The sequence below is a fragment of the Scleropages formosus genome, chromosome 17, assembly GCF_900964775.1.
Source record: "Scleropages formosus chromosome 17, fSclFor1.1, whole genome shotgun sequence".
NCBI lineage: Eukaryota > Metazoa > Chordata > Actinopteri > Osteoglossiformes > Osteoglossidae > Scleropages > Scleropages formosus.
In genome coordinates, this window is record NC_041822.1 from 19655967 (window position 1) to 19674466 (window position 18500).

Below are 18500 nucleotides of genomic sequence, written 5' to 3' on the forward strand. Positions count from 1 at the left end.
AGGATGAAAATGTACCAGCATAGCGAAACAAAGCCACAGTTCCCCAGACAATGTCAGCCTATTAAGACACGAGTTCATCTCTATGTACTTAAACTAATATCCACCGCACAAAAACACTGAAAATGCTTTATTTTTCCAACCTTGAAAACGGACAACATGGGACTGTAACAAAAATGAGCCAGAAAAACAGGCAGAATCTGTGCCGAAATCAAAATGCAATTACACCAAACACATAACCAAAATTTCTTGTCAATAAATAACTTCATCTTTGTCACAGAACTAAGCGATGTTCCGGTTATGGCTGAATAAAAATGCTCAATCATTTAAATGTTGGCTTCTAAAACTGGGCCAGTTCCTGGAAATTATTACTTTAAGTATAAACACTTTGCAAACTGAGAACAGGAAAAGTAGTCATTGTGAAACACGAGAAAATACAGAAGCATAGAGACGTGTTACGATATACTTAACAGCCTCATATTTTTCATCTTCTTAAATTACAAGAGCAAGTGATTAGATTAGCTTGAACATGGCAACGTGGACATAAACTTTCAGTACATTATTATGTCTTCATAAAAAATAAGGACAATGCAAATAGGCTGTTTCTCACTCTGGATGATCCATGAACGTGAACTTCATGTGTTCAGTTATTACCATCTGAGGACCTGAAGCCTACAATTAATATTATGTTTGTTGGCACAGTCTGATAAAAATGAGGTAGATGCACTTATTAGATATTATGTATTATATCATTTAATAATATTCCCTTCTTTGGTATTAAAATTGTAACTATTAAAAAATCCAACAAATGAAACAAACATTGATTTTCAAGTGGCTTTGTTATAAAAAGTAACAGAAATAAAATTACGAGGTATCTCTACTATTCATATACAGGTAAATTCATGAGGTATCTGTCATATTTACAATAAAACGTCAAAGGAACTTACATAATGTTTACAACCTCAGTGTGGACAAATAATAAAGTAATAAATAAATACAGCTTACAGTAAAAAACAAACTTAAGAAATAATAAATCTTTAAAACATTTAATTTTTTTCCAAATTTTTTTGTAGAGGAGCAAAGAACAATTGCAAAGTAAGACACTACCTCACATCTTGAACACAAGTGCACCAACAAAGTGAAAAGTAAAATCTATTTACAATAAAAGCCACTTGATGCCCTCACTTCTTTGATTAAAAACATGCGGTTCCTTTGTTTATGTGCAGGTGGTCCCTGACTTATGACGGGGTTATGTTCCGCGAAACCCATCGTAAGTCAAAAATATCGTAAGTCGAAAGTGCATTTAATACAACTAATACACAGCTCGCAGATCGGATGCTGCTGCCCAGCATCGCGAGAGAGTATCGCTCCGCATATCGCTTGCCTGGGAAAAAAAATCAAAATTCAAAATTCGAAGTACAGTTTCTGCTGAACATCTATCGGCAGCTCACTACTGCAAAGTCGAAAAAATAGTAAGTTGAACCATCGTAAGTCAAACCATTGTAAGTCGGGGACCACCTGTATTCTAAACCAGCTATCTATTTCATTATTTAATGCTAAACTAGTTGTGCGGGGGTGCGGTGACACAGTGGGTTTGGCCGGGTCTTGCTCTCAGGCGGGTCTGAGGTTCGAGTCCCGCTTGGGGCGCCTTGTGATGGACGGGCGTCCCGTCTTGGGTGTGTCCTCCCCCCTGCACCCCGTGTTGCCAGGTTAGGCTCCGCTTTGCTGCGACCCTGCTTGGGATGGGCAGCTTCAGCCAATGTGTGTGTGTAAACAAGTTGTGTTTTGCCTATAATCACTGAACTGTTTTTAGCTTGACATCATCCAGAACACTACCACACTATTCCAAATATTAATAGTTGTATTATTGTTAATAATAATGTTATTAATGATATTGCTCATAGTTATTTTTTTTTTGTTTTCCATATTAATAGACAATCAGGAATTTCCTCAGCAAAGAGTGGGTGGACAAAATGATTTTGAGTCTTTATCTACTAAACGTATTTTGGTTAAAATATAGCACACAATGTATCTGAAAAAAAGGCATTCTATCGCCTATGTATCATATTGTGACGAAAAAATTCAGCTTGAATTCCCACCAACCACAGGTTGTGAAGCACAGTCCGTGTTCTAGTATCACACCAAACTTTGTTAGAACGGGAAGAAACATTAGTGCTGCTGCTCCAACCACCATGCCTGTTGCCATGCCAATCTGTTTACAGTAATCAATCTGGTTATTTTACACTCATTATGCTAAACATACCAGTGTACATTTTAATACACTCGAACATGCAGGAGTTTTGGCCAACGACTGGTACTTGGACCTCCAGACGTTTATTTTCTTAGTTTCTTTAATTTCTTGAGCAGGGAGTTTTTTTTTGTTTTCCTCTCCTCAGCTGTCAGATGGCTTACTTCAGATCAGTACATTAACATGTTTTCTCTTTGCGTTCTCTTTATTGTCACTTGGCTCAGTCATACATGTTGTATTGTTCAGTGCTCTGCGTCACTTTTTTGAGAAGAGCACTACACAGAAATTAAACTGAATAACAGTTGGAATGAAATCAGTGAAATCCCTTCCAGGAACACAACACAGAGCCAACAGAACGTCTCCCATTACGGGGATCTCACCCTCTCTGTCCTGTTCTGATGCCTTGTCCTCATAGCAGCTGTCAGTGTTGACTAGGAACTCTACACTTGGCCTGTAGTAAATAAAGATCTTGCATGAACCAGCTGCTGATGACAAAAGTAAAGTCTTGCTGCTAAAATGTACTCTAAAACGTTTTTAACAATTTTGATCCATTGAGAACTATGTTACATAAATATGCCACAATTTATTTGAGCTTTCTTTGGTATCAGCAGAGAGCAGCAACTTCTGGCTTTTTCCTTTGATGCCTCATCTGATGTCATTTTTAACATTGCGAAGTTCATCTGATGAATGCATCCAGAGTCATAGAGGAAATGGAGACAACAAAACTGCAAACGGCCGACCACAGCCATCGCAGTGCTAGGCGAAAATAACAACAAATCAAGAAGTTCCAGATGCCTCCTTAGTAGTAAACCCTCCCAGTTTACAGTGGGAGAGCTGAGAGTTCATGGTCTGCTTTATCTGGGCTTTTCCTTCTGGGTGTGCAGACCTTTAGTCCTGGCCACTTCTTTGCTGGAAAAATAAGGGTGGTTTATAATGTCCTGTTAAAAGCTGTTAGGGACTGGCTTTTCACTGGAACAATGGCTGCACTGCATAGAGGGTTACTGGGTGTTCAGGGTGAGGGGCTGCTGGAGGATAGTCCGCTGGCCGCAGATAAGGACGAAGAGGAGGAACAATGCTTAAGGCATGCTGGCTGCCCTGCCCCGGTCTTTCCCTGATAGCTGGTGTGGCTGGTTCCCTGGTTTCCATTTAGTCCTGAGGTGGCTGGTTTCCGAGCAAACAGGACACCTGGGATCAGCAGGAAAGAGTCACACCAAAGGGGAATGGTTAGTTAGTCCCATTAATTAAAAACAATTGAAACAATATATGTTAGGTACTGTGTGCAACGTAACAACAGTAGCTGGGATTTAAACCTACAACTTGGATCCAAACACAGCAACTAACCAATATACCAACCGCTCCCTTTTTGACAGCCAAAAGACAATGAAAAGAAATGAAAACCGTAGACTCTGCTGCTATGTCATAAAGACCACTAGAGCGCTTTGGGACAAGCGGTTTCAGACTGTGCGTGTATAATTTATAAATGTTTATTTAGTACATATGTTTAGATCCTTATGTTTATGTTGTGAGGTACCCCTTGGGTCAGCGACCAAAAGATGCATGAGTCCTCCATAATACATCTATGGCTGCAAACTGAAGCATTCATGTAGGATGACATGCAGCTTGTAGAAGTGTTATGCCGCTCTTAGACTGGGCACTTTGCCTAAACTGCTACAATTTCCCAAAACAATTCTGCATATGTATTAAACCATCAAACAATGAAATAGAGAATAAAGATGGTGCAGTGGGTTCAAGTCCCGCTTGGGGTGCCTTGCGACGGACTGGTGTCCCGTCCTGGGTGTGTCCCTTCGCCCTGTGTTGCTGGGCCAGGCTCTGGCTCCCCGCAACCCCATATGGGACAAGCGGTTCAGACAGTGTGTGTGTGTGTGTGTGTGTGATGGGTCCGGATGTGTACATAAGTGGACTGAAGTCAATTTGTCATGTCCACTGGACATGCTCTAATACCAATGATTTTACTCAAAGTACAGTATTATGTGTATCACGCATTGAGATATGCAGGACACTTGAACAAGGTTTCCTCTGAAAATACCTTACAGACCAATGGGGCAACAGGTATTGTCTATCAGAAGGTAAAAGGTAATGCACAAATTGCATTTTCTATGAAATGTAAATGTAATTATAAACCCCAGTTCAGTGGCTCAGTGTGGATCTCGGCAAAGAACAGGTGTTTCCCTTGGACCGTAAAACAAGAAATCTGAGACTTAGACTGAGATGAAAAATTTCACAGTATTTAACTTTTTTAAAAAAAAAAAAAAAAAAAATGTCAGGGTACCATTTCATCACAATGGATTTTACGGCAAAGACATCAAATTGCGCGGAAGAATAAGAGCAAAAATGCTGCTATAACTTATCGAACTTCCTGCCCGCAATTACATCGGCAAGCAGCCCTCTATTTACCTGTGTAGACAACTCCATTTATTTCTATTGACATGTTGATGCTGCTAATGCCACTGGTAGACAGGTTCAATGCAGCCTCCTGCCTGTCATCTGTCAGAGAGGGGTACAGAAGGGAGAAAGGAAAACTCAATACATGAGTTTGACAGCAAACACAAGAAGCGAGGGAAAGGTGCGGGAGAATATCGGTGATAACTGACGAATGACGAGGTGAGAAGCACTCAATTAACAGATGGAGGGAAAAACAGCCAACGAAGTAAAACCCATCAGTGCTTTTTGGTATCGACAGCCACTCACACTTCATATCACAACTCATATTTGTTGCTTGAACCAGTATGTATTTTACAAACTATACATCTTCAACTCATAATAAGTAAACTGCTGCGTTGTCAAAAGAAAAGAAGCCGTTTCATATTTAGAATTACCCATCAAAAAAGATTATTTATATTTAATTAATTAATAGTTACATTTATTTATTTTCATAAAAGTATTCCAGAGCAGTGCTATACAGAAAATTATTATCAGGATCGCCAGCATTTACATTTATGTCTATGCTGAGCACGAAATATATTTTCTACATATTGTATAATCTACATTTTGTGAAATTTGCTAGGATAGCTGGCGTGTGAACAAACAGATGTTATAGGTCATATTTCATTTTCCAGTTATTAAGTTATTATTAGTAAATGTATGATTTATTGCTGGTTGTAAATCAGGCAAATTGGATCCATATACATTTCAATCCATGGCGGAGAAATCGATTTCTCTGCTGATGATCTCATAATTGCACTTCTCCTCAACACCTGCAGATATCAAGTTGCACATTTCAGGATGGGTTGTCTGCACTTGAGTAACTTAATTCTTGCCATGAAATTCTATAAAGCTGTCCATGACAAAACCTTTGTGAAGGCTGCTACAATATTTTGAGTATCCACTGTTTTTTCATAACAACTTTATACTACAGATATACCAAAGATATACCATACCAGCCATATTTTATTGCCACCAAATCTGTTATAATATGAATGAGTTAAAAATGAATCCTTTATCTGCATGGTTCAGTGTCATTAACTATCAATTATTTTAAATGCATGCCAGCAGCAACGATTGCCCAAGACAAAAGAAGGAAAATGAAATCAAAATTCTTTGAAAAATTTTCTACACTTTACATGCATTGGCTGGTTAATGCATTTCAGAAGCAAAACGACAGTGTAATATTTAGTATAATGCATCTTCTCTGAACCCCCCCCCCCCTTCAATCACCTTTGCTGTTCAGCTTTATATTGACAGGCAGCTGCGTTGTCATGGAGAACAGGTTCCGCTGGAGGGCACGTTGAACCATCCTCTGCTGCTCCTCGGCCATCAGGAGCATCTTCTTCTGAGGGGGTTCCTTGCACTCTACGGAGTCCCGCAGCTGCTCCAGGGACACCGACTGCACAGACTGCGCAGCACGTGCAGCTGCTGCCTGGGCCATTGCAACGTGATGTCCCGCAAGTGACCCGGGCTTGTAGATATGATTGGTTGTGATGTCGGAAAGCGTCGCATCTTCTGTAAAGAATGAAAATTTTACAAGTCACCAATAGAACATTTCTTTCCAGACACAGTTCTTCAGAATCTATCACATCAGTTTTATAGTCATATCACCCTGTAAAAACACACACACACACACATTTTCAGAACCGCTTGTCCCATACGGGGTCACGGGGAACCGGAGCCTACCCGGCAACACAGGGCGTAAGGCCGGAGGGGGAAGGGGACACACCCAGGACGGGACGCCAGCCCGTCGCAAGGCACCCCAAGCGGGACTCGAACCCCAGACCCACCGGAAAGCAGGACTGCGGTCCAACCCACTGCACCACCGCACCCCCTCCTGTAAAAACATATATGTCATATATTTCTTGGATTTCCAGGAAATTATCCAAGTCACACCACCCATCATATATGACACCATTCTAAAGCACTGAAGGTCGAAAAGAGTAATAAAAGAATTAAGATCCACCAGTACAACATTTTGAAAGATGCACTTACTAGCATATGCCCTCTAGAGAGGACAAAAATGAATGACTGTCTCAGGAGGATATAAAAATCTACTTTTAGTGTTTCACGTCCTGTAAAACATTATTTGTTTTAAGACAATACGATATTAGATTCTGTCAGAACAATTAGGTACACAATGACTGTGTTCAGCCTGTACCAGATGGTGTCTGGTGTGATTTTTGTGACTGTTAATTTAGATGTACATACAGCTGTCCGTAGTATTTCTATGTTATGAACTCATTAGCCTTCAGTGAGTGACTAACTGATGTGGGAAAGTAATCAGGACAGTTTGAGGAAGTCCTTCAAGGTGTTTCCTCTTGGTAGGGGTTGCCAGACAACCAGCACATTTCATCAGATGGCCAGTCTGGGACACTCTTACAAAAAACAAGGCTTCGCAATCATTGTGAAATTCTGCGAGTTTCAAATATAAAAACACATCTTCTGTTTGTAATTCATTAATATTGTGTCTTTGTAAAGGCGCCCTTATGAGTTGCTCATTCCATCTACTCGAGTAGAATGTCATGTGCTATTGTATTCCTGTTCAAATGTATCTGGCAAATAATTATTCATTTAGTTGACGCCCCTGTTCAGGGCAGCTTAGAATGTTAGAATGTTAATTATGCCTTAATTCAGGGTTAGGACCTCGATCAAGAGAACTAGAAACTCAGGACCTTCTGGTAGCAAAGCAGCAGGCCTAACTGCTGTTCTACCTATTGCCCCCAGAGGAGCTTCAATGACAGCGCAACCTTGACCCATGATTTCCGTTGTCTACTGATGTTGGCATGACCTCAACACCGACTTTAAAAACCTTTCATATCAGATATCTGACACTTTCATTTCATGTGGAAATCATCAGTAACAATCCATTTTGTCCTTCTGGTAGACCAGTTCACAGAGGGCGTAACCTTAACTGTGTCATTTAGAAAAATACATATAAAGTGACAAAACTACCTTAAATGATTTCTAAGTGGACATTTTCTCATAGCTTAGGGCTTAAAAAACAGCCATAGCTAAGCTGTCAAATAAAATGAAAAAAATAAGAAAAGATGAAACCATTAATTTGGCCTGCTCAACTCTCAAGGTTATGATGGTAATGTTGCATCTTCTGTACCAACCCATGGCCAACACAACCTCCAGACTTGCTCTTACCTTGCTTTATTGCTTTGGCCAGGGTCAGATGGCTGTTGTTGACAATGTGGGGCATCTGTCCTTTAGAATGCAAAAGGATGTTACTTGCCCCCACGGGGGAGTAGTTGTAGAGTGTGGATCCGTAACTCTGCCTACGTCCCTCGCGCCGGTTGCTGTCGATAGCTGCTTGAAGCTCCTCGGGAGAGCTGAGACCCCGCTTTTCACATTCGTATGGATAGAGGTACTTCATATACCTGGTAGATTGAGCGTAACAAGCAAAGTTCACGTAGGATCACAAAATTCAACACAATGTAACAGGTGAAATACATGACTGGGAGCTTCAGAGAAGGAGACTGTTCTACAATGGCACTTGTTTTGCGCTATACCGTACTGCCTTCATTAGACAGTCCCGATTAAATCAATTAAATGCATTAAATGTAGATGTTGAACAAACCGCAAATTTCTTCCTCCATCTTGCTCTTACACGCTTGTCATGCATTATGCATTACATTACATTGTTAAAGCGATCGCACACAAGCGATACATAGCAGCACTCAGGTAAAACCTTATTCTGGTGTGCACATAAGTAATTGGTGTAATTAGCCACATTAGTGAAGCTCTTCTATTAAATTTCAGTGAAGACCGGATGCGTTAAAACCACGTCTCATGTGAATGCAGAACTGGTACGCCAGTTCATAATGACTTTTAACACCGTAAAGAATAACACTGTCTTTAAAGGAATAGGCATGCCAAGCTATTTCAGTTGTCGCTTTGACCTGAGGAACTGAGAGTCAATCAAACTGTTGTCCTTTGTATGTGTTTTAATAGTAAATTTGTAGTGATTTTCCATAGACTATTATTTCTAAATACCTGTCAGGTCATATATGTCCATCTTTGGGTCAGAAAGAGAGGTCAGTGCCAAATGAAAGGCACATGCTGTTTCACACATCACATTTATTTATTTAGCAGACACTTTTCTCCAAAGCGACTTCCAGTGGACACTATGTAGTGTTATCAGCCCACACACCGTATTCACCATGGTGACTTACACTGCTAGATACACTACTTACACTGGGTCACTGATCCACACATCAGTGGAACACACACACTCTCTCTGTCACTCACACACTATGGGGGAACCTGAACAACATGTCTTTGGACTGTGGGAGGAAACCAGAGCACCCAGAGGGAATCCACAGGGAGAACATGCAAACTCCATACAGACTGAGCAGGGATCAAACCCATGTTCTCTTGCACAACCCAGGTGCTGTGAGACAACAGCGCTACCATTCATGATCGACACAGAGTATCTTCTGCCCTTCTAGACCACCTGGTCACTACTCACTGTGTTCTAAGAGTGAAGGCTGCACTGGTGATGGATGTGGGGAGGCTGAGTCCTCTGGTTATCTCACGCCATATCTTCTTATTGATGACCTCCACTAAGCCGCCCTTCTCTGTGACGAGCTTGTAGAGAGTGTAGAGATCCAGCACCTGCTTGGCCATGATGGGAATCCGATTCACCGGGGTTCCTGCAGAAACGGAGCACCCACAATCAATGCCATTGACTGCCGTCTGTCAACGGGCACCTCTGCTCCTTATAAAGCCAATATACTTGGGAGGAAGCAAAACATTAAGTAGCTTTGCACTTCTACTAATGGGCACTGTTGCTTTGGCAACTAAAATTAAAAATCTATATCTTGAATTAAATTGAATTACATGTGAAAGAGCATCACTTGCCATTCACTTGTGACAAATGGAAGTGACACTGAAATATAAATCTTTAAAATTTAATTTTTTAAGTTGCAGCTATATCCAAAATAAGAATCAGAAATATTCTTCTGATTCTTGAAAAACACCAAGCGTCACATTCAACCTACATTTTCACGGTAATTGCAAAGGCTCAGTACTATATGCTTCTCAGCTAAAATTTAATCGAAACACACAACACAGAGAGGTCGTCAAGTTGGACGACTTGCTGAACACTTAGCTGTATGACTGGGTTGTTAATTCAAAAACATCTGTTACATTTCTTGCAAAAAAAGACTTTTGCTTGCACCACCCACAAGATCACTCAAGTACTAGTTTCCCAGTTTGCGGTAAATACTGACATGATGCTTCTGAGAACTGAGAACTTCGACAGCTTCCAAATTAAGCTTCATACAGGAAACGGCAGTGATCGTAACATTATAATCGCTTTTCGGCCTAGTTTAAATTCTTATTTGCATTCAGATAAGCTGCATGACTAACTTACCGTCAGGCTGAACGAATAAGGAGCTCCATCTTTGTGAAAATACCAGAAAGGGTGACCTAGAGATAATTAGCCTGCATTTCGATGTTAGCCTTCAGTTGTGTCCAAAGTCTTGGATAATAGCGATCAATAATCTTTGAAATATGGTGCACACAACAGCAACATGGTGCACACAAAGAGTCTGAGGTGTGTGTGTGTGTGTTGGGGACAGAGACAGGGCTTAGGAAACACATCAATTAAGCCTGGTAATTACAGCTTTAATTCGTTGCCCTGACATACAAACAGGGAAACCCCATTAAAATGAAAGATTTATTCCCACTGTCTGTGAAGACAATGTCTGCATTATGCCTTAAGTAGCTGCATCTAAAACAAGTCCACTGCTTTTTTTCATCTTCTCATAAACAGTCCATCCATCACCCTGAATTGGAGTACAGTGAACTCCCAGTGCTAAGGACTGAAAGGAATTGAAAGGTTTCTTGACGAACTCACTTTTAAACTCTTCAATGCACCTTCTAGCCTTAATGCAAGCCCAGACACTCCCACGGCTATTATTCTACACGGTCTTCTGTATTTCTTCGCGATCACATTTAATAAAGTCATGCATTAAAATAAAGAAAATGAGATTAGCTGAGGGAGATGCTGTGTGCAGTGGGTTGGACCGGGTCCTGCTCTCTGGTGGGTCTGGGGTTCGAGTCTCGCTTGGGGTGCCTTGCGACGGATTGGCGTCCCGTCCTGGGTGTGTCCCCTCCCCCTCCAGCCTTATGCCCTGAGTTGCCGGGTTAGGCTCCAGCTCCCCGTGACCCCGTATGGGACAAGCGGTTTGGACAATGTGTGTGTGTGTGTGAAATTAGCTTGCATACATGGAACACATAGCTGGCTTAAGTGCAAAACAGCAAAGCCCATTTTGTAAAATTATGAACCAGGTAAGTTGAATTAAACTAGTCTGGCAATCAAATTCATTAGCTCCTCAATTTACGCTTCCACTGGAACTGGAAGTCTGCTGTAATTTATCTTGTTTGTATATCCTAAATAACATTTAATCCTATGTCAAAATCAATAAAAACTTAATGATACAGGTGCTCCCCGATTTATGATGGTTCGACCTGCAATTTTTTTCAAGTTTACGATGGTGAGCTGGCATTAGACATTCAGTAGAAACCATTCTACGAATTTTGAATTTTGATTTTTATCCCAGGCCAGCGATATATGATGCAAAACTCTTTCGTGATGCTTGGCAGCAGCAGCGATCCGCATCTCCCAGTTTCTCACACAAAGGTATACATTTGGTGCATTAAATGCATTTTTGACTTATGATATTTTCTATTTATGATGGGTTTCGCAGAACGTAATCTCATCGTAAATCGGGGACCACCTGTACAGATGTCCCTGAATTTATTTGCATGTTAGGCTCTGTAAAAACCTCACATACAGATATAATAAATAAACCTAATTAATTTAATAACTTATTTACTGTCAGTGTTCATACATTAAAATGAATAAGAATTTGAAATGATTAAAAACATAAAGTGTCACTTTCAGAAACTCTACTAAGCTCTACTAAATGCTAATGATTGACTGATTCATCCAATAAGCATGTGTCCTCTTTTTACTGGTCATTTACATTCGCTGCAAATACTGTATAAAAACACTCTGAAGAGAATATCGGGTAAAATTGAACATTGTAAGCAGCATTGGAGAAAAGTACTAGCTAAATAAATAAATAATAAAATCAGTCCTTGCTCCGTTATTACCTGATATGGCCCACTCAGACTGCTATGCTCCTCCACTTCCAATTGCTAGGTGGTGCCAAGCATAAGAGGTCCAAAACTGAAAACCTAAAGGCTCCTGATTTTACATTTATCTAACACTTTTCAACAAGACAGCTTACAATTATTTACTCTATTTTATAGAGCTTAGCATTTCTTAATCGAGCAATTATGTTGCTCAGTGGTTCTTCAACAGTAGGTGGGATTCAAACCTGTCAACTTTGAATTCAAAGGCACACGCTCCATCAGTTATGCTACCTACTAATTTTGCCTGAAATGGGGTGAAATGAACTCCCTCTCTCCCTCAGCACTGCTGAATCCTTCTCAACATTCAAGAAAGGCCTCAAAACATATCTCTTTTGAAACCATCTCTCTTGATCTCCAGTCTGCTCCATAAACTTCCCCTCATTATCTGTCACAATAACCTTTGTATTCACTATAAATTCTATGAGCAGCTACTGTGTACAGTTACTCTACATTTATTCTGAAGTATTGAAACCCCAAATGGTACTGAAAAATCATTTAATCTGAATGCTTCTAAAGCACTTTAACCTGATTCTGCGGACAACATAAAGTATGTTTTCTAGAACAATCTACAAGTGTCAGAGCTCTACGTATCCATTTCCTCACTGCTGTGACTGAGCTCTTAACTACGTTAGATGGAACTGAAGAGTAGATGAAATGTCAGAACCCCACCTCCTTAACAATGTCCACTGTCATCCAAAAATCCCCGATGAAGGTCTTTAAAACGATAATATATCAAAATGAAAAAAGGGCATCCAAAAAAAAGTGTGGCACCCAAAAAAAAGGACCGCTGTGAGAGCACCATTGTCTGGCTGAATGTGAACGTAAACGTGAACAATGCTCTTTAAAGAGATTTATGTACATTCAATACCCCGGGTGATGCCTTTGTCTCTCAGATCCCCTGAAAGAGATATACAGAATAAAAGGGAGTACGGGTTTTTTTTTCAAGCACACATTATCTGATATGCCGTTGATCATTATGACGCTGAGTGATTGCAGATTACAGCAAACAAGCTCTACCAGTTTCGCCAGCGATCCTTCAACTGCCGCAGTGGGAGAGCGTGATGTGAGTGTCGGCTCCAAACCAAGTAATACGCCAAATGACCACGGCTGTCACACGAACACAAGAATTACCTCATGAGGACAATTTTTTTTCAGCAGTTTTGCTCCGTAGTTCTCTCTGAGCGCAAGGAAAACGTGTAACCGGCGATCAATATTATTTATTTTAGGACGGCAAATAAAAGCAGGGCAAAGCTTATGATAAAGATAAAGAGGAATGGAAAAGTCAACCCCCCCAACAAAATACAACTGAAACTTTGTTGGCCACAGGTGAAACAAGTGTAAACCGCATGAGCCTATGAAGTAAGAGAGGCTCATACCACAGTATATTCTTGAAAAATGACTCAAGCTCCAGAGTAAAGATGTTCAGCTACCTTTTGTTCTATCCAGACAGAGAATCACCTGAGTCAGCACGCTGTCCTGACTGCACCCCATTTAAACAGTAGGTCTTGATCGTTCAAGACCACAAGTCTAACTGCCTGGTTCAGAGCTTAAGGTACAGCTACAAAATTTCCAGCGATCGGTTTCATTTTTAGTACATAGAAAACAGTTTCGTAGTTCAATACCTGCTTCCAAAAGGTGTCTGTTTCAACAATGTCTAGTAATTGACTGCTTAAGATATGACAAATTAAAACACTAACTGCGTTTTAAAGCTTTCTGAAATTCCATCCATCATCAGTTGTAGGTCCTGAAGAGCCTATCCTGAAAGCACAGAGCATAAGGATGACACAACAGTCCATTGTAGGACAATCACACACTCATTCATTTACACACACACACACACGGAGTAAGCGCAATTTGGAGTCAGTGATCCATCAGAAACACATGTCTTTAAATGGAAACCAAAGCACATGGAGGAAACCCAAACAAATAGAGGGAGAATTAGCAAAACCCACACAGACTGAGCTGGATTCGGACCCACAGCCCAGGAGGTAAGAGAAGCCGCTGCTACCCATTGGCCCTAAAGAATGAACATCACACACAGAGACCGCTTGTCCCAAGCAAGGTTGTGGGGAGCCGGAGCCTAACCCAGCAACACAGAGGACACACCCAGGATGGGACGCCAGTCCATCACAAGGCACCCAAAGCAGGACTTGAACCCCAGACCTACCAGAAAGCAGGACCCAGCCAAGCCCACTGTGCCACCACACCTCCCTATCATGAACATCTTGAATTTAAATATTTACCTGAAATTACCTTCATAACATGGATTATTAATTAAGTCATTATTAAGTGACACTTCTACAGGTTGGCACTATGTAACACTTGGCATTACAGCTATAAGCATATCAAAGTATATCTTTGTGAATGAACAAACAACAGACTTGAATGGCAAAATCAGTGCCAATAAAAGTGAGTGGGAGGGAGGAAAAAAAAAAAAAAAACTTTTACGTCACGTGACGCACTCGATAGTCATAAAACAATCTGTCTGAAACAATAACCTCCCATTACACGCAAGTGACAAATTTCGGTATCAGACAGTCCACACAAGTGAGATATTGCTGGATATTTACCAGCCGGGTGATGAAACACTCTTCCATTAAATAGCCTTCCATTCCCCGTTTTAGAATTCAAGGTAATTATGAACGAACAAAAGTCTACATATTGAGGGGAAAGTGCTGATGCAGTGCAGGTAGTAATCAATTTATGCGCTCGGCCTTGCGGACGCAATTAATCAAACCGCATATTTAGCAGCGCACAATGGATGGTAGCACTTTTATTGTAAGGTTTGATATACAAGGTCAGGGCCTGCGGTGAATCCATTACTCCTCAAAAACACAAAGACTCCGAACGTGTTGCAGATTTCACTTTGTCCACTCGCTGTCCTCTCTATTAGTTTCCCTCAAGGTAATGGGGCGGTTCATTAATTTGCTGCGGCTTCTCTTAACATTTGTCTCAATAATCTTAACAGCTCAGGCCTGGTCTTTCTCAGGGGCGAACGGAATGCGTTCCTTTGTCTTTGGAGCGTAAATACGAGAGTGCTTTATTTGCACTTAGCTTAAAATTGCTTTGGTTCGAGAAAAATTTAATTGGCACCGGAGAGCCGTTTTAAATTGAGACGTACCTTGGGATACTTAACAGAAAACTGTTTACAGAAATGTTTTTCATTATCTCGCATTGATGGCCTTCAAAAGAGCTTGCAGTGCCATTTTTTTACCCTGTCACTTCTGCCCTGCAATCAAATGGTTCACGTTTAAGGATATTTGTCACCTTACGGCATACATTAGTAAAATAAGCAGAAATGCGCCGGAACTTTCTACGATTCTGACAGCTGCCATTTTCCCAAAGTGTGATTAATGATCACGAAAGTCAGAGGTCAGACTGAGGGTTTCTAACCTTGGCTGGATGTTGGCCTATGGGGACATGATGACAGCAAGTCAAAAGCTTAACTTCTAAATATTGAGGCAATGTTTAATGAATGAATTCACATCTAAGAAAAAGACAAATGTTAAACTAAATGATCATAATACAAGGCAGCAAAAAATGGATAAAGGTAACCCAGAACAAGCTGGTTAAACCAGACAGATGACTATGTCTCATTTTTTAAAACAAAAAACATCACGATTACTCTCAAGTTCATGAGACATGAAATTTGTTTTTCTAGCGTTGTGCATACAAAAAATACACGGAGTGAAAAAAAACAATGTGAAAATGTTAATTACGATTACACACCCTTACATGTCAGCAAGTGGAACTGGTGAAACAACACAGCAGTCAACTCAATAACAAGTTATTCAACCTACCCTCAATGGGATTAACAGAAATCCCTGACAGATATGAAACCCAGGAGGGGCTGTGATTTCATACCCTTATTCAAAAATAAACCTAGGTTATTTCAGCAATTAATTCTATGCTTTTGACAGCAGAAGTGTCTTCTAGGCATCAAAAGTAATATAAATAATAACACTTTTTAATTAGCTGACACTTTTCATCAAACCAACTTACACTGTTAATGCCACAATTATTACATGCTTAGAATTATTTACAGATGTATACACCTTGGTAATTTACTGAAGCAATTTGAGAATAAGTACGTTGCTCCAGGGTACTACAGCCAGTGATGGGGATCAAGCCAACAACCTTTGGATCTAAAGAGAGTAGCGCTAACCACTACACTACCAGCTGTCCGAATAACAAACAATAAAAACCATGATTATTTCATTATTCTCATAAATGCTCACATGCTGTTGTTAAGTAGTGTTTAGATGATTTTGCATAAAAATCAGGAGCCGTTTTGTTTCACACACAATTAGGAGAAACAAAACCAAGACCCAAGGAGCCCTGTGGGAAATATAAGTAACTGGCTTTTTCTTTTTTTTTTTATCCGGAACATGTCTTATCTAAAGCTATGCTGTCAAATGGCAGACTGCAAAATACAATATAAAACACACACATTTTCAGAACCGCTTGTCCCAAACAGGGTCACGGGGAGCCGGAGCCTACCCAGCAACACAGAACGTAGGGCCGGAGGGGGAGGGGACACACCCAGGACAGGACACCAGTCTGTCGCAAGGCACCTCAAGCGGGACTTGAACCCAAGACCCACTAGAGAGCAGGACCTGGTCTAACCCACTGCGCCACCGCACCCCCCTACAATAAAACACAATTTGCTAATTACAATTACATACTAAATAACAATTTGTTTTAAAAATTTACATTTACGTTTATTCCTTTAGAAGACGCGTTTCTCCAAAGCCACTTACAACATTAATGTACTTCCATTATTCCAGATAACAATATATTAAAATAGTAATCTATACAGCTGGGTACTTTTAGAACAAGTCAGGGTACTACAGCAGTAGGTAAGATCTGAACCTCTCACACACAGACAGCCTGAAACCGCTTTCCCCAAGGGGGGAGGGGGGGGGTTGCAGCAAACCGAAGCCTAACCTGGGAACACAGGGCATAAGGCTGAAGGGGAAGGGGACACACCCAGGACGGGACGCCAGTCCATCGCAGGGCACCCCAAGCAGGACTCAAACCCCAGACCCACTGGAGAGCAGGACAGGGTCCAACCTGCTGCACCACTGCATCCCCCTCAGTACATAATCAGCAGTCCCCATTATAAAAACAATCAAAATAATATATGTCAAAATCTTTGTTTTTAGCCCCTCTCAGCAGCAGGTCATAATGTCTGAAATGCCAGTAGGATAAAGGGAGGCTATAAGCCAGAGCCTCTTGTTAGCACAAGTTTAACCAAATGGAATTTAAACAATGTCTTCTTTGAAAGTTTGGTCCACAAAAGGACTCCATTAACCAGGCTATTTTTCTAAAAAGTACTCTTTTTTAGTGAATGTACGGCTGAGGGTCAATTAAATACAGAGAATGAAAAACTCAAAGCAAATTATATATAAGAGTTGAGGAAAATGTCTCATTCATGACATTTTCTACATTTTATAGTTGTATTCCACAGGTAATCCCACTGATCACACCATTGTCTATTCAAATTTCAAAATTTTAAAAGGAATCTCCAAGTTCCTGGGGTGAAAACTGGCAAAAACTGAATGCTTTTATGATAATTGACTGTTTTTATTTGTCAACGTCCTTCTCTGGGAATCAGAAATGTCTGGGTAGTGTGGTTTTGTCCTAAAATGTAGAGCTGACAGAGCAGACTGGAGACTAACCTCGCTTCTGCATGAAAGTGAAGAGGTCATCGAGAAACTCCTTCCGTTTTTCGTCGTCATCCAGCTCGTACAGCTGAAAGAAAGACAAGTAATCCTTACTCAGCATCATCCCGTTTAAGGAAGAGACTTTTGCACCATTACAGAATAATAAGTAAATTCCGAGCATTGCAAGATTTTATTGGCGTATCCCTCAGATAACATTGAAAAAAAAAAACGATTTGACAGATTAAGCCATGACAGAAAAAATAAATCGCTTTGTCTACTTACGCTTTGACTACTTCTAAAGTACTATAATTATCATTATTGTTTACCTAAGCACACAGTGTCACGAACTTTTTAGTGAGTCAACAAAAGTACATTCCATCCTTCCTGATGGAAAACAAAGGCAAGCCAAGTACAAAGGTCACGCTGGTCAAATATAAAAGTCGTCTTTAGGAATCATGTTACGAGCTTAACTAAGGGTGCACTTTAAAAAACATATTTCCGTCCTCGTTACGATACTGTGCGAGTGCAATGTTATCTCAGGGGACAGAGCACGGCTCCAGGGTTGAGGGGTCACGTTTGTCCAAAGCTGCGACCGTGTGGGTTTGCGTGTTCTCCTCGTGTTGTACGTGCTTGTCATCGGAGCGCTTCAGTTTTCGCCAAACTTCCGGGGAACAGACGACTCGGAATTGCGTTTACGGCGTGTGTGCGAGTGTGCGCGATTGCACTGTGATGGACTGGCGTCCCGTACGGGGTGTACCCTGCCTTGTGCCTAGCGCTTCCTGGGATTGGCTCTGGACCCTGGCCGGAGAATCGATTTTCCAAAAACAAATGGTTTATTATGGAAAGCGTGCAACACCTCGAAAAATCTGGGTAAAATCTTTGTAAAACCTAAAAACGTCATTTAAATCACTTCTTAGGTCAACAAAAGAGAAATGTGGATGTGTGACTTCTCTTCCGAGCGCATTTTCAAG

General features: G+C 40.8%; 1 protein-coding gene across 1 annotated transcript in view; it reads right to left on the reverse strand.

Moving 5' to 3' along the window:
- Positions 1-1707: 1707 nt before the first annotated feature.
- The window catches only part of LOC108938147 (AT-rich interactive domain-containing protein 3A-like), a 42873-nt gene continuing 26080 nt past the window's right edge, over positions 1708-18500 (reverse strand). The window contains exons 3-8 of the mRNA XM_018758509.2: positions 17545-17617; positions 9168-9351; positions 7844-8076; positions 5921-6205; positions 4661-4750; positions 1708-3430 (exon numbers count right to left, since the gene is read on the reverse strand). Of these exons, the coding sequence (XP_018614025.1) occupies positions 3255-3430; positions 4661-4750; positions 5921-6205; positions 7844-8076; positions 9168-9351; positions 17545-17617 (1041 nt within the window). The 3' untranslated portion in view covers positions 1708-3254. The remainder of the gene's footprint in view (positions 3431-4660; positions 4751-5920; positions 6206-7843; positions 8077-9167; positions 9352-17544; positions 17618-18500) is intronic.